This window comes from Corvus hawaiiensis, chromosome 1 (assembly GCF_020740725.1).
Source record: "Corvus hawaiiensis isolate bCorHaw1 chromosome 1, bCorHaw1.pri.cur, whole genome shotgun sequence".
In the NCBI taxonomy this organism is placed as follows: domain Eukaryota; kingdom Metazoa; phylum Chordata; class Aves; order Passeriformes; family Corvidae; genus Corvus; species Corvus hawaiiensis.
The window spans coordinates 30,094,236-30,110,696 of record NC_063213.1 but is presented as its reverse complement, the minus strand read 5'-3'; the positions used below and the strand labels follow the sequence as shown (position 1 = coordinate 30,110,696).

At 38.8% G+C, this 16,461-nt stretch overlaps 1 protein-coding gene across 5 annotated transcripts in view; it reads left to right on the top strand.

Annotated features, from left to right (window-relative positions):
• Positions 1-1,516: 1,516 nt before the first annotated feature.
• EZH2 (enhancer of zeste 2 polycomb repressive complex 2 subunit) overlaps positions 1,517-16,461 on the top strand; it is a 48,387-nt gene continuing 33,442 nt past the window's right edge. For all 5 annotated transcript variants that reach the window (XM_048297899.1, XM_048297889.1, XM_048297882.1 and 2 more), the window contains exon 1: positions 1,517-1,582. In XM_048297899.1, coding sequence (XP_048153856.1) covers positions 1,545-1,582 — 38 coding nt within the window. In that variant the 5' untranslated portion in view covers positions 1,517-1,544. The remainder of the gene's footprint in view (positions 1,583-16,461) is intronic.

The window sequence follows — 16,461 nt, the reverse complement described above, 5'->3', positions numbered from 1 at the left end:
AGTGAGCGGGCGAGCGAGCGACACCTCGCGGGCTTGAGGCGGCGGCGGTGGTGCCGGGAGCGGCTATTTATACCCGGGTCCTTTGTCATGGGGGAGGGGAGGAGGGGAGGGGGTGGCAGGGAAGGAGGGAGGATGGGGGCGGCGGCGGCGGCTCCCGAGGAGCAGCCGCCCCCCGCGTCCGCTTCCCGCGGGGCGCCGGCGGGGAGACACGCGCGCTCCCGGCCGGTGACAGCTGGAGGGGGGAGACATGGAGTCTGGAGTGCCCTTTGTCTAAGTTGGCTCCGTCCAGCCCGGCCGGCGGCTCCGATCCCCGCCTGGCGGGGCGCAGACCCGGGCTGGGGGCGAGCTCGCCGCCACTCCTCCGAAGGGCGGGGGGCGGCGGGCGGGTGGGGAGAGGGAGAACGGGGGGGAGACCCGGCGATTCCCCTTCCCCTCCTCTCCGCTCCAGCCGGCGGCACGCGGCGGCAGCTCCGGCGCGGGCAGAGGGAGGTGTGTGTGTGAGCCCGGCGCACGCCGGGCAGGGGAAATCCGTGCGCCCGCCGTGGGCAGCGCGGCACACAGTTCGTCCCTCTCCTCCCGGGAGGCTGGGACAGGTCCGCCCGGGCTCCCGGAAGCCGGGGCGAGCCGGGCGGGGAGGCTGAGCGCGCCCCGGGCCGCCCTCCCGCACCCGCGGGACGGCGGGGCTGGGCTGGGGGCTCCCGCCCCTGCCTTTGAGCTCCAGGCTCAGCAAGGGAGCTCAGGAGGGGCCAGGGGGTAACTCAGTCTGGCGGCTGCTCCGGCGAAGTTCCTAATCGTGAAGGACACCGTACGATCCCGATCTTCCAGAGCGCCGCAAGAAAGTTAATAAATAGCTGAAAATTTGGGGGGTTTGGGTCTAATGTCGCCAAGCATGGCGATACGGAGCGCTGTCTAAAACTAGGGTGTCTGAGGAGGTGCGAAGGAGGGCACTGGGCTGAGCCGTCCCTGAGCAACAAATGGTTGGCTAAAGAAATTGGTGTGTTGTGGCATCACGCACATGTATTTAACATTACCAGGTCTTCATGGTGATTCAAAAATTCTTACTCATACACAAAAGAAAAGGAGTGCGTGCATAGATGTGTGGCAGGAATGGGATAACAAACTTGTATATTACTCGAGATACTTATTTCTAACTTACAAAGCACCACACTGATTTTATTGGAGCAAGAGAAAAGTTTTTTTGCATTTTTAAAGCTGGAAATTCAGATTCTTGGTCTCTCTGATAAGAAGCATTTAACAGTTTGGAAAATGTAGTTTAATTCTAGCAGGATAGGTTTGTTTTTGCTTAAGTCTAGCAACTCTAGTTTCAGCTATTATGAGTTTGGTTCTTACTAACACAGATTTGAGTGGAGAGTTTTTACCAGCACATTTAGTGTAATCTTCACTTCTAAGTGGGGATTTTTCTCATAGATAGGTTAATATTTTTTTAGGGGTTGGCACATTCAGATTCTTTATGCAATTTATCAAAATTTAAAGGTCGTTCTTTGTTTGTCCCCAGTGTCTATATCAAATTGAGAGTCCGGGGAATGTTTATTTGTGGTAACAATAAAGCATCTTCAGAAGGGTGAGTATTACTTGTACATAGTGTACTACAACTAGTCTCACTAGTGACTATTAAAATGTGAATATTTGAAAGCTACAAAATCTTTCAGCAAACACGTGGAATTCCAGTATTTTAGGAGATGTGACTCAAAAGTTTTCTGTGATGTGTTGAATGTTTTTAAGAGCTAGTACTTTATGAAGTACTGGGTAAAAAACCATTACATTTATTGTTCTGGGGTTTCCTTTACAAGAAAAAAAAAAGGCAGAAAAAGAAAAATATTTTTTTCTTTCCTCCATCTCCATGAGAAATGAAAGTAACAATTAAAGTTAAAAAACCTGTGGAGAAATCTGTGACAGTATAATATTCCATGAGATGCCAACTGCTATTTTCGTTTGGAACTCTGGAAGGATTCAAGACTTTAATTTAAGAGAAAAACTGGGAAAAACTTTCAGGTTCTTTCATAGATTTTTTTGATATGTAATTTCACCTTGAAAAGTGGCAGACACTGGAAATCTGCACCTTCAAAAAGTCATAAAATGTCACTGCTCAGTTTAAAATGAGCTAAAGTGGTGGTGTGTAAACTTAGGCCAGAGATTTGAAATTCAAGCTCAATCTTTTTGCCCCCTGCTGTGTTTTTTTCCTTTCTTGCTAAAATTGCCAACAAGCTGAAATATGGTGATTTCTTTGAAGATATGCTTTCAAATTGGTTTTTGTTTGCTCTGTAACATTGCAACCTTTATAGGTGAAATGTAAATATTCCTGCACTACTTCTTACCTGCAAAGAAACTTTGGCTTTGGGAGAAGGGAATTTTTGTAGTGCATTATTAAATGCATGAGCTGTATTAGATATAGAGAGAATGCAAGCCCCTTTCTGTAAAGCAGCTTATGTCAGAATAACCTACATCTAGTATCCAGTGCAGGCCAACAGTGCTCCCAGGAAAGTTGGTGCACTCTAAAATTCCTCTTGCTATTAGTCAAAAGAAGTGTTCTGTCACCATTCACGAGACAGTTCAGCTTCCTTACCAGTATAGATCATTGATGCGTTTTAATAAGTTCACAGCTGTAATGTTAAAACTGAAGAACAATTTTAGATGACAGTTCTATATTTATGTGATTGAACAGTGAGAGTTATTTTTAAAAATGGCTGCAATACTGAGAGAAGGCACATTTAATAAATGTCTGCTTTATGTTGTGTTTGAGCAAAAGTGCTGTGGAAAAACTTTAGTGTTGGCTGTAATCTGGAAGTTCTGTAATTCTACTGTTAGTACTTACAGATGGATCTTAGCTGACTTGAGGAAAAATATCTGTGAAGCTTTAGGGGGAATAACATTTTCCCCAGCAGGGATGCTGAAGATCTCAGGAACAAAACCTGGCCTTTGCTAAGCAAGGAAGTTCACCGAGTCGAGAAAGTAATTTTGGCAGTATTACTTATCCAAGCAAAATTCACTTTACCAGATTTTTTAAAGAGTGAAGGAAATGGGCTGCATGCTGTAAATACAATTCTTAATGATTTGATGGAGGCGTTTGCGTAATACTTACATTAACAAACAAGACCACTGTTAACAGAAGCTGTAGGACAGTAACAGGAGGTTTATTTTAGTGTTAAAGCTGCTTCCAACCTTCTGTTCCTTCTGTCAGCAAGGACCATGGAGAGCTGTGCTGGGCCTGTTGAAGTGTTGTCTGATTGAAGACAGCATCTGTAAATGTATCTATCTATAAATGTATCTACACATTTAACACCTAAGTATATGACTTGTACAACTGCTCTGGAGTGGCTAAGTTAGTCTTTAAATGGATGAGTTAATCCTGCCCTGACATAGTTTAAGGAATAGTTTTAGTTAAAGTAGCTGTGTCCGTGAGGAGAACAGTGAGGCAAACTAAAATCTTGTATAAAATGTACCCAAATCAACAAAATCTTGTATAAAAGGTATGCAGAAGTGAGAAGGGTGCTTCACAGGGAGATGATGAAAATACTTGTTACAAGTTAGTCAAATGCTCAGGTTTGTTTTTTAGCTCTGAGTATATGCCCAAGGGTTTTGTTGAGCTAAAGATTAAAAGGAAAACAATGTACAGAATTACTAAGTAGCTATCCTATCTGTTCTCACAGAGATCAGTTAAAGACTTTGGGATAATGTTGTGTATGTCTATTTATGGATGAGGTGAAACTAAAAATGATGGTTCTATTGAGCTCCAAGCAAGAAACAGGGAAGTTTTCTAAAACATGCTGCTTTCTCTAACTGATAGTAGTAGGCAGTTTGGTTGTCACAGTCTTTTTCTAATTGTACACCTAGATTTCCACTAAGATGGGTCAGACTGTGGACTTGGTTCTGAATTAAGAGGTATAATAACACTAGTAAACTTGAGTAGAGGCAACTCTTAAGAAGAAGAGTGAAAAGTATAATTTGCATATAAATTTGGCAAATTAAGCTTCTCTTAAAAATACTAAAAAAAAAGGAATTTTTAAATATATAATGAATTATTTAGCCACAGGTTTGTAAATTGATTATAATTTAAAAATATTGAGAGAGAAGAGGATGTCCATTAATGCCCCTGCTGTGTCCAAAAAAAAAGTAAACAAACAGTGCTCACCCCCAAACACTCTTATTTAAAAAACTATTTGGCTACCTGGCTGAAGCTTGGATTTGGATTTTTCATCTATTGTGCCTCTGCTTTGTTTGTGAAAACTACTGTTGACTTGGAATGGTTTATAATGCATTCCTATCTAGTGCTAAAATCAGTGGTACTCTTAAGGTAAGAAGGCCATTTGGACATTTAGATAGATACTGCATGTGATCTGAATGCTGTGGATAAAAATAACAGTGTAATGATGTGAGTGGATCAGCACAGTGTTGTCATTTACTTGAAAATGTGATGTAGTACTTCCAAGGCTTCTAATTGGGATATATATGATTTCATTAGCAAATGAGGTAAAACTGGTGTCTTACTGTGTGCAAATAAAGACTTCCTTGATACACAATCACAGAATACTCCAGAATTGCTATTAGTTTTCTTTTTTTGTATATACATATGGTGCCTGCTTGAATAACATTGTATGTGTAATTATGCAAGCAAAGTAGTACAAATTGCAGTCCATGTCCTAGGTTTTTTTAGATATGAACTGAAAACAAATCTTTACAGCAGGGTATGATTTCTTTGTATTTTTAAATTGTTTTTTGATCTAGAACCAGGCCTATTTCCCTTGTCAGTTTTTTGTTGTATCTGGCTCCTTTCCATTCTGCCTTTAACATGGTTAGTTCAGTTTTTCCTGCCATGCATTCTCTTTTCACAGCCTGCATGTTCGGTTTAAATCCCAAAGACATCAGATGTAATTTAAAGAGACAAAGTATTTGAAAGGAAGGAAACTGAAATCTTACAACTCGCATATAATTTCAATTTTTTTTAATGTGTGCTGGTTTCCTTTCCATGTTTCTTAGCATGAGTGGATCTGGCAAGCTTTGTATTTTTGGTGTGTAGTCTGATTTCGTTTTTACTAATAAGATAAAAAATTCTAGAGCTGGAATTCATTTTGCTGCTTCTTCCGGAAGTCTTATGGATATGGGTTACAGATACTTGATTTACCCATGGAACTGTACCGTGGCAAATGGATTAAAGTCATTATTATCATCTCTGTTTTAGTGTTGGAGTATAAAACAAGGACAGTGTAAATTCTGTCCTTTGTGATGACTTCTTCCTGTTGTGTGTCCACTAGTTTGTGCCATGTTTCTAGTGAGTATTTATTGCCAATATGTTTGGTGCAAAGCTAAATTCAGTAATTATTGGAAGAAGAGATTGATATATGTTGTGTTATTCTTAACATAGTTTAACCGTTACTGGTGTTCAGTACATGGTTGCTTTGAAACTGGGAGACATAAGGTTCCAAGACCTTACTTAGTATTTGCAGTTCTCTTCCACAGCCTAAGGGAGATGTTTTCTTTTTCACTGGAGAATGGTGGATTTTTTTGTGTTTGCATGCTGGGTTTTTTTCATTTTGGCTTTTTGTTTTCAAGAATAAACTGTTTTTTTCAAGATAAACTGTTTCTAATTAGTTTTCTGCATTAAGTCAAGCTTCTGGAAAAGTAGTATCTGTGGTTTTTTTCCTTTATAAGCAACATCTAATGTAACGTGCAGGTGGGTTAATTGCCGTATTCCTTACATAATAGGGATGATGTACAGTAGACCCAGTTATTTCGTGAAATTTAAAATGATCATTTTTAAAATAACTCTTATGGTTACTTTTATCATTTGAAGCTCATTTTGGAGTTATTCAGGCAAATGGCAAGAACCAGTTCAGCTTCAAATTTGCCAGACTGCTCTGCAGTAAATTCTGCATACATGAAAGCGTAACATCTTTCAAAGTTTAGGCTGTTTGCCTATGCAGGGAAAGAGTATGGAATAACTATTGAACCTGAATTGTTGTGCATCAGGGTTTTTCCTGTATGGACCGTGTGTTGCTTTTGCAACTATGGTTTGAACAGAAGAACCTGTGGCTATTTTAGTTTTAGAGTATAAAAGGTGTGTCCACAAAACAAGTTCAGGTGGAATAGTCTGTGCTCTTCAAATTCACATCATAAATTATTTTGCCTGTGGAGACATGTCTTAAGTGTTCCCAGCAAGTGTTACTTTTTCTGCCAGATTCATCCAGGATATCAAAAAACTAAATTTTTAAGAGATGGAGGTGTTAGGCAACAGAGGTTAATTGCAATGTATGTGGGAGTCATGTAACTCCTCTGGGTGTCTGTGAGTGAGTGTGAAGAGAGAAATTCCGGAGGTACGCATTTGAGCGACTCAAAGGTGAAGCTCAAGTTTTATGCATAAAACTCTGCTTTCTCCTGACAAATAGCCAGGCTTGGTCTGCTGTGAGGAACGTGGGATGGTTTTAATTGTGACTTGTAAAAAGTATGATCAAATTTGGGCTTGAAACTTTTTGTTGCTGTGGTGCTGCTTGGAGTTTTAAAATGTTTTATTTGTTTTTTGAGCCAAATAGTCTTACTCATGCAAGCAAATGTTAGAAGTATTTATAGATGCAGATATCCAAGTGAAAAGCAAATAGTTGCATTACCTGCTGCATGGTGTTCGGCTCACGTTGCCCGAAGTGAAGTGAGATGTCAGTCAGTTTCAGTTACTGCCAGTTTGGTTTAGCCTTTAATATAAAATAATTGGTTATGGTCTCCCTGTTCCCTCTTCCCCCTCCCCCCACCCAAGTGGATAAGTACTTGAGCTTCTTATTTTTATTTCCAAACTGGTATTTTTCTAAAAGTATCAAATGTTGAAATGTGCTGGAAGAAAGTGGTAATGTAGGGAATTTAGAATTTTTTTTCTTTGAAATAGGTTACTCTTATTCCTTAAGTGGTATTCAGTAATGATTTCATGTCTGTTTTTGTTTCTCTAAATGCTGAAGTAGGGACACAGAAAGATTTTTTTTTTTTGAAGGGAAGAATAGCTTTGAAAGTTGCAGGCTTGCTTATACAGATAGACAGAACACTCCAGTACGGATTTATCTTTTTCTTTTAAGGGCTGTCTGAAAACAAATTATGCTGTGTTACTTTTTGTATTCTGCTGTTGTATTTGTTTAAGGAAATATATGGAAACACTAATTATTTGTATTGAAATCTTGTTTTCTTATAAACAGACATAACATTTTTATTTTTCTCTACTGAAGAGAATGAAGCATCCATACCACTTTCTTGATGAGTAAATGTTCTAAATGAAGAACTCCCACAAAATGAGATAATGTCAAAATAAATCCAAAGGCAGTGTGCTATTAGGAAAAAAGAAGTCATCAAACTGATGCCCTCCTTCTTTGTCTCATAGAAAATCTGAAATAAGCTTGATTTCTAGAACAGTGCTGTTGTGGGATCTTGCTCAGGTACTTCATGCTTAATCCACCTATAATTAGTTCCAAAAACTTAAAATTATTGGGGGTTTTTTGTCGTGACCAGGTGAGTTCTTGTGGGGTTTTAAAATTATTACTATTATTTAAACTTCTGATTAAAATTATTTTAGAAGTTAAGGAACACAAATTTGACTGTATTTTCTGAAGTGCTTCTGGAAGATCAAGTGTTACTTATAAACTGTGAACTGCAAAGTTTTTGACATGCTGGCAGATAGAGTAAAGGGTGTTGAATACTGGCAGTTGCTTTGCTTTGAATTAGTTTTCTAATGCAGAAAAATAAAATATTCTCATTTAAAAAGAGCAAGAAGATAAATTAAGATAGCTCATGTTTTTCCAGGAAGCAAAAGGGAGTGAAGCACCATTCCTTTCTATTTAGTATCCAAGAGCTGCTTGACTTCTCATTCTTTCCTTTCTTTCTTCCTTGTCCATGGGAGTTTTTAATATCTGCCTGGTCAGTATATAATAACGGTAGAAACTCCTGAGAAGGATTTTAATGCAACATAATGTTAAACTATGTATTGTGAATGAACTGTTAGGGGAGAAAGCAAGAAATAAAATGCTGGAGGAGGCAAACTAATATTTATATTAAAAAAAAAAAATCAGACAGGGTTCATGATTGAAGAAAATGTGAGTTCTGTGAGCCCTCGAGCTGACATGTTTCCCTCCTGCCTTGTGTGTCAGTAAACTGAACTGCTCTGACTTACTAAGTGAGGAGAGTATTTCAGAAAATAAGTGGTATGAACTGCGTACATCCAGAAACTGATCTGCAGACGCAGGCATTTAGTACTGAAACAAGGAGCTGAAAATGGAATGCCTAAGGCCATGGGTCAGTGTCTTTAGGTGGGGCCAGAGTGGCTGGATGCTCACTTTCTTCAGTCAAAAGCAGCAAGGTGTTTTCAGCCAGAGATCTTCTTTGCTTCTGTCAATGGCTGCAGAAATGCTCCTTCTGTCAGGAGGGAAATGATAGCACGGGTGCAAGTAAAAGTGCTTCTTTTTGTAGCAATGCCAGCATAAAGTAGGGGTGATGCTTGAAAGTCAAAGCTGGCAGTTTTTGTCTGGTATGTTTGGGCAGTAATGAGGAACTGTGATTGGAGAGATTACTTTCACTGTTAAAAACAGACTGGAAACAGTAATTGATGAAGGAAAGTATGTGTTGTGATCAGGGCGAGCCAAAGTCAAGAGTTAAATATGCGGAGGGGAAACAGGTGCTCCTACCAAATCTGGACCGAAGGTGAGAATTCCTAATAGCTCAGATAGGAGCATTCCCTAGCAACATCTAGGCATACAGTGCAGGATTGTAGCGGCTGTAGAATACTGTATGTAATTATGTTACATACTGGAGCAGAGAGCAGTGACAGTGAGCCTTTGGAATGGTGACTGGCTGCGATGGCATTGCTTGGGGAGGGGCTGCTCTCTGTTGACACATCAGTGTCTGCAGCCCTAAGTGGTGTTTCTCCCTACTAATTTTCTTTTTAATGCCTCCCCCAATCTTTAAGTGTTTTATTTTTTTATGGAATATATGTTCATGCTGGAGCTTTTCATAATAGTAGAGCACTTGTAGTCCTTCATGAAACTGTTGCAGAATGTATGTGTAACTTAGTGAACAGTAAACCATGTCACATTTGGCTTATGTTTGCCACTTGCATCAGCAGTTCCTGTAGATGATGTATGCAGAAGGGTGCATCAGCCTTGTTATCACAGGAAGGCTAAAAATCAGCCGTGTTTAGAGGAAATTCTGACACACTGCTTAGCTCAGATTCAAGGTATTGCCTATGTTATAATAATTTAATAACCCCTCCAGTGGTAACTAGTTTTAGTTTGGGGAATAATACTGCAAATAAAAATATAGTCATTACAGTTAATAAGTTAGTTTCATAGTAGTACTACTACAAAATAAGCAGTTTAATTGGATTAAATATGTTGTGAGACTGTCCTCTTAGTTGACTGATAGCCACTCGTACATAGCTGTAAGAGAAAAGGCTGTGCATAGTCATTTTGTATATGACAAATCAGGTAGTATGTGATGACCAGGTGTGAATTTGCCACAAAATGGGGATTTTTTTTTTTAAGCCTGTTTTGAAATTAGCTGAGATTTTTACTCAAAAGACACAGGGAAGCATGTCATTAGTCTTGAATATCTTGAAGTATGAATTGAGAGCTATTAACTTAAAGAGCTATTGGGGTAGTAACAAGGCCCAAAAAACCATAGTGTTTGGGAAGAAATAATTGAGGTGGCACATCTTTCAAGGTTTGGGGAAGCAAATCGCAGACTAGTTGTTTATTGTGAACACGTGTACCTCTTGACTCGCTTAGTGATTTCTTCTAGAATATGTTTAAATTTAAAAATTAAAAAAAAAAAAAGGTGGAAAAAAGCCAAAACAAGCCCCAAACCAAAAGACTATCAACCATTTAATGTTCCAGGGTAGAGATCAGGCTTCTGATCTTAAGTATGACAAGTGCAAGCTGAGGCTGTAGTCGCTTAAATGGCAGAAAGTAAAAGGTCTGAAAAGAGTGACACTTCAAAGACACAAAGGTTGGGCTGTAAGAGAAGCAGAAACCCGTTAGGATAAGAAGACAACTAATTTGAAAATAACAGCCTGTATATGTGGTCTTTTATTTATGTTATACATAATGTTAAGTTTAGGCACTCTAGTTAGACTGCTTTCTTAATTAGTGAAGAGCTTTCCAATCTGTCTTTTTTAATTACAGTTTTTAAGAGAGAGAGTTGAAAGTTCCAACTGTACTGTTAACCAGACAAGGCATCTTTCAAGTGAACCAACACATGGAATAGTAGTGGGAAGGAGTATGTGAACTAGCTAGTTGATGGAGATGTTAAAGGAGACTAATGCTTCTACTGATTATAAGAATTGGTGATTGCACACCAAACTGAAGAGTTTAGTCTGATTAAGCTCTTAAGCATTTTAATTCACAAATTATTGTTCCTTTAATGGTAGTGTTTTTCACAGTGTGTCTGTAGCAGATTGAAATACTAAGAGTGTTAGCGCTGATTGTTTTCATCTTTTGAATATTAACTGAAATTTAAAAGGCAAACAAACTCCCTAGCATGAGCTTTAGAAGTAGCGTGGTCCTTGTTTTTGAGATGGTGGGCCCAGCTGAGAGATGTGTTGACTTGTAGAATAGTTTTAGCTCTAGAAGTCATCTGATCCAGTCTCCCACTTGGGTTGGGCCAACACTGAAATCATTTTCTCCAGACCACTTTTAAAATGTTTTCAAGAGTGGAGATTCTAACACCTCTGCTTAATACATTTCTATGCTGGACCATACTCACTGGAGAGAATTTTCTTCCAGTAATGAAATGAAATCCCTTGCTGAGTCTTGTCTGTTGCCTCTTGTATTTTCCTTTTAGCATAGATTAGAATGTTTCAGTAGAAGAGCTAGAACAGAGCTCCAATTCTGTGTTTGTCTGGGTTTAGCTCTGATTTGTGTAGGAAAGCAGGCTATTCAGGGAGTTAATTCCATTGTGTAGTGGTTGAAATTCTCGGAGGGACTCGTCCAATTTTGATAAGGCCCAGAAACAGACAAAAGTATGACACATTCCTAAGAATGTGTTCAGGAGTTTGGGGAGCTTACATGTGGTATTCTAAAGAATATTGTGAAGAATAAATAGAACATGCCTTGAAGCCTTTGACTTGTGCTAATACTCGTTTAGTGGCTGTGGTGGGATGTGGGACATAGGTATGAGGCAGAAGGAAATTGAAGGAACCTACACTAGCTTTTCATTTGTCTTGCACTGGCAAGTAATCTAGACAAGCTTGCTGCTATTGTCTGCCACTGACTACATCTTTTCAGAGCAATCTTTAGTTGATCAAGAGATAGCAGGAAACAGCTTCCTGAAAGCTACTCCTGCAGAAGTAGTTAACACATTAACTGCATTGATTGTGCAAAGTGCTGTAAAGAACAAAAAACTACACGGTGTGAATGTTTTACATGGTGTGGAAGATAAATGTTCTAGTTTAAGACAAGTGGATGGTATGCTGTAATGGTTTGCTTGCATTGAAGAGGAGAGGTTTTTTTTGCTTTCCCTTGACTCTGGTTTCATGGTTCCGCTTCCTCCTTGCCAGTTTGGATATTTATGATACCAGTATGAACAGCTTTGGTCCAGTTAGAAAGCTCTGCTTCTTTTGAGTGCAGAAAAGATATGAAGTAACTGATCAGCACAATCAAACGTACCATATTTGCTATGTAAAGTCCCTCTGAGATGCTAAAGCAGTGTAGACAAAGAAGAGAGGAAATGAATGCCATTTTAAGATCCCACTTCCTTTCCCGGGTCCAGCTGAGAAGTACACTAGGATGTATTTGTCATCAGCTTCCAAAAGCAAACAGGTAAGTGAATGTGCTGTTTAGTTTTGGGTGAGATGTTCTTCTTAGCACAATTCTGTTAGGTAATTGCTAATAAGCTAGTAACCGTTGATTGCATCAGAAAGGAGAAAGTACACTGGCCTTGGATTTAACAGCAGTTCCAGTGGAGGCAAAATCTTCAAGTTGTTGGTAAATAAACAGCCCCCCAATATTGTAGTGACAGAGTATTGTAAAAGGGATTCTACTAATTGAAATGTATTTTAGTGTTGCAAATAGTAATTGCAAATAAATAGCTGTCACAATAATAGGAGCTTACTTGTAATAAGACTGCTCATAATAAGAGCATGCCTGTTTATAGCAGCAGACCTTCTGCTTTGGGAGCTGCCATATTACCTGGGAAGCCTATAGCCACCATCAGTCTGTGTTGGTGTTAGGGCCGACACTAAAATGTCTTGGATGTGGTTGTTACCCACACTGCAGAAGAGGTTTTTAATTCTACTTGCAAGCCATTGTTTTCTGCTAACTCGAGGAGGAAAAACAGGAAATATTCTGAATTTTCACACACAGTCATTGCTCTTCAGTTTGGGGTTGGCATTGGTACATCTGAGGCTGTTGATGGTTCTCCTCCTTCCATCAGATTAGTTAAAGTTAATAGTTTTGTCTTTAATAATAGCTTATAAAAGCTTCCATCTCTTGAGTGATCAAGAACATTCCTGCAAAGCATGTAATCTTGTCAGAGTTGATAATGAGTGTTTAGTTAACCTACATCATCCACAACCACTGATGACTGGCAGAGTGAGGAAAGACAGATGAATTGTTTGGAGTTACCTGCTTAGATCAGTTAACAAACGGATCCTTTTCTTTCAGATACTACCAAAGAGAACCCAATCCTAGTTAAGCCTTTGTAGGCAAGTACAAGCTGCTGGCCTTTATCTGCCCAAAGAGTGGTACAGCTGGCATGGATGGCTTAGTAAATGTTTCCTGTTTCTGGTTTTTAAGAATTATTTTTCTTTTCTCAGTAAAACTGAGTGTCAGAGGGATGGCATGGTTTGACAAACACTTACGTTGAAGCCTGAACTGTTGCCCTCTCCAGTTTTAGTTCTTTGCCTCTTGTTTCTACCCCAGTGTCGCCCCTCTGTCCCTTGTGTGGATTCAAGAATTCATGACTTGAGCAAACTTGAACAAATCTGTGGCTGCCGAACAAACCGGCATGTGGAGCTGATTTTGTTGAAAAAAATGTATTTAAAAACTAAGTATGTTCATTTTCTGGGCTGTTCAGACAGAATTTTTTTTTCCTCCTGACCTAGTTTGATTACAGAATCATAAGCACTTAAGCACTCACAGTAGAGAAGGCTGTGTGGAAGTGGAAATGAGTGATCACTGATACAGTGGACAGATGATGTCTTTTCCAGGTCAAACTGACACCAAATAGCATTTGAGGAAGGTAGTTGAACTGATGTAAGTTCTTTCTCAAAATTTAAACTGCCTTTAATGATACAGTAGTTCAGCATATGGAATAACAACGTGATACAAATATATAAATATTTTTAGGTATTTCTTGTTTAAAAATAGGTTGAACTGTACTACAAACTTAAAATACCACATTTCTGTGATATAAAATAATAAAAACATACCACAGTTTACTCCCATCTATTTCTCTGATTATTTCTGTAAAAGATCAAATGTGCTGTAGGGTTTTTTTTGTGTGAAATATTAATAATAAACTATATTAATCCTTCCTATGTTGTATCTCAGAGATAGAGATTTTTGTTAGTTGGACTGGTTTGGGAAATACCCAAGGTGACAGTGGGAATTCCCAAGTTGGCCTTGGAAATATTTTTCTTCCGATAGAAATGAGAATGTGGTATTTTACATAGACAAGTTTGAAAGAAAACCATGGTGGTTTTTTGCTTTAGAAAATCCTGAAAGCAGAGTGGCAACTATAAAACTTGTAGCCATATCTTTTTGTGTGTTTTCTGTAACAGTACAGGTAAAAAGCCCTTTGAGATTCTGTGAGCGTCATTTTTGCCCCCACACCTACAACTTGCATAACTTTATGTGGAAAGACTTAGTAGCTCTGAAATCGTAGCAGTGAACAATTTTTCTTAATCCAAAAGAAGAATATCGGGTTTTGACCATTTTTTCCCCCCAAGAATCCCAAGTTTGGTATAAATGTAGAAGACAGATCTGGTAGATTAGAGCATTAATTTATAATTAATTTTTAAGTCAGCTCTTTTAAAGTCTGGCAATATGTATGTGTTTTATTGGCTTGATTGCTTTTTTCAGGTGCTTGATAGTTGTAGTAAGAGTGCTAGAAACTGCTTACTCTGGAAAGGTTTAGGATAGGTTCGTAGACTGTATTATCTTGTTTGCATTTAGGATGCACAAAGCAGAATACTAAAAGGAAATTTCTAAGAGTTTCTAAGCAGTAAAGTTTAGTTTAACATATCTGAAAAATAGGTAGCTGCAGTTGAACAATCATTTTGTTGTATTGTGCTGTGTAAAATCCTGTAATGAAAAGATGATATGAGTCCTTTGTGAGGTAGTTGGGTAAAACTAACAACTTCAGCTCTAAGCTTAACACACTGGATTTGATACCTGAAATGCATTCTTTTTGGGGGTGTTTGGTTTTTTTCTGTTTTCTAGCAAGTATTTTTGCAGGCTTGTGGAAAAATCTTGTTAATCCTTTCGTTACTGAAATTCTGCTTTTTTGGTTGAATGTGAAAGTTGTCCTAAATTCTGCTGCCCAAGTAAAAGTTTTGTTTTAGTTTGTGAAAAAATGTAGAAGAGTGTGTTGGGGCGTGGCTGGTTTTCTTTGGGGTTTTTTTTTTTTTTCTTCTCTTTAAGTTTTGTAGATGCTTGAAGGAGTTCTGTGTTGACTTAGGATAGGGTTTATTATATAATAATTTATCCATTAATAAGATTGCATAAGCTCAGGCTGGAAGACTTGTATGCTGTCTGGATCTGATAACAGCTTACAGCTAAAGAGCATGCATGCCACTCCAGAGCACATTGATGTATGAAACCAGTGCCTGTTTGTGGTTTCATTGCCTGCACTAGTTTTTCTCTAGTGTTGGTCTGATTTTTTATAAAATTCCTCCTGCTTTTTAGTTGTGCAGAGGAAGCCACCACTATGGATGGGATCGTGAAACTCATCTGTATTTCAGGAAACAATTGCAAAAGTGAGCTTTTATTTATCATTGCTCAGTTAAATACAGTTAATGAGCTGTACTGGGGTGAAAATAAAGAGTTGGGAAGGGTGGGATGATGGTAAGGTGCCATCCCTGCTGAGCAAGTTACTTTGGTGAGTACCTTCATGATGTAGTATTGTCTCTTGATCAGTAAGTGTATAGTGTTTGAAATGACAGCTCCTGAAGCCAGCGCAGGTGCAGGCTTTGAGCTTTGCAGTCAGTGGCAGTAGGCCACTGTAGACAGGGCTGTGGGCATGCTGAAGGTGAGCTGGAAGAGAGATCAAGCAGTGCTGTGGTATCGTCATTGAGCAGGGTTCTGCAGTAAACACATTCCTTTGGACCTACAGCTTCTGAGAAGCACATGTAAAAGCATTTGGGCTTTGTGGGAGGTGGAAGCAGTACTTCTCCCCTACATGCCCCATGCCCCAGCTGAATTTTTTCATACCTTCATTACTCTTCCATTACTCTAGGCATCAAAAAAACATGATTACTTATTTCATTATTCTATATGCATCAGATTTCAAATTCAGTTTCTCCACTGGGTTTTATATTCTCCAACCTCACTGTCCCCCCACCCCCTGCACTGAAACTGGTGGTTAAGAGTGCTCTGAAGTGCTGTATTATTAGTAGCATATATTTAAAGTATGTGAATAACCTTATGAGTGTAGATAAATTCACAAAAAAGAACTTGTAAATTATACTATACTGTACAAAATATGTTTTAATTCATAAATATCTCCAAACAGGAATCCTGAGTAGTGGGAAGATAATGTAATGTTTCTGCAGTTTAAAATGTTGTGTAATATTAAGCACAATTACAAACTAATAGTGTTCTTTCAAAAGGGCAGGCCCCCTCATTTGTTCTCCCATGCTTCTCAGTTGAAAATTTTCATTAATTTATCTTTTTTCCTGAAATTTGGCATGGTAGCCAGAGGAGCTTAAATATAGTTTTTGACAGCCGTATGACTGTTTGAATAGGCTGCCTAATTTAGAAAATTATCTGTGTGCTTGTCTGTCACTGATGGATATTGCCAAAATGATCAAAGAAAAATAGGAGGTTGTCTTTAAATAAGGCTGTTTCTATGTTCTGTAGGCAAAACAGGAGCAATTTGAGCTGAAATTGTTCTACACTTCTTTGTCTCATTGTGAATCCTAGATGTATTGTACACAATTTGTCTGCTGAAAGTGAATGTTGCCTGATTTAAGCTTATAGGCAGGAATTTTCTTAAAAACTTACTGTGAAGAATGTGGGTCTTGTAGAGAATTAGGAAATGCTAAGCATGGTTTCTTTAAAAAACACCTGTATATGGTTTAGGACACTGCCATTTTTTGTTTTTCATTTCCAGCTATGCAAGTATGAGTAGAAACTGAAAAGAATAGTCATGTCTTTTTTTCTATATTCTTGTAGGTTTTTCTTTTAAATTGGTGCTTAGGAGGCTTTAGTATGTCTCATTCCTAGTACCCTCTTATTGTTCTCCTTAAGAGAGGTTAGTTTT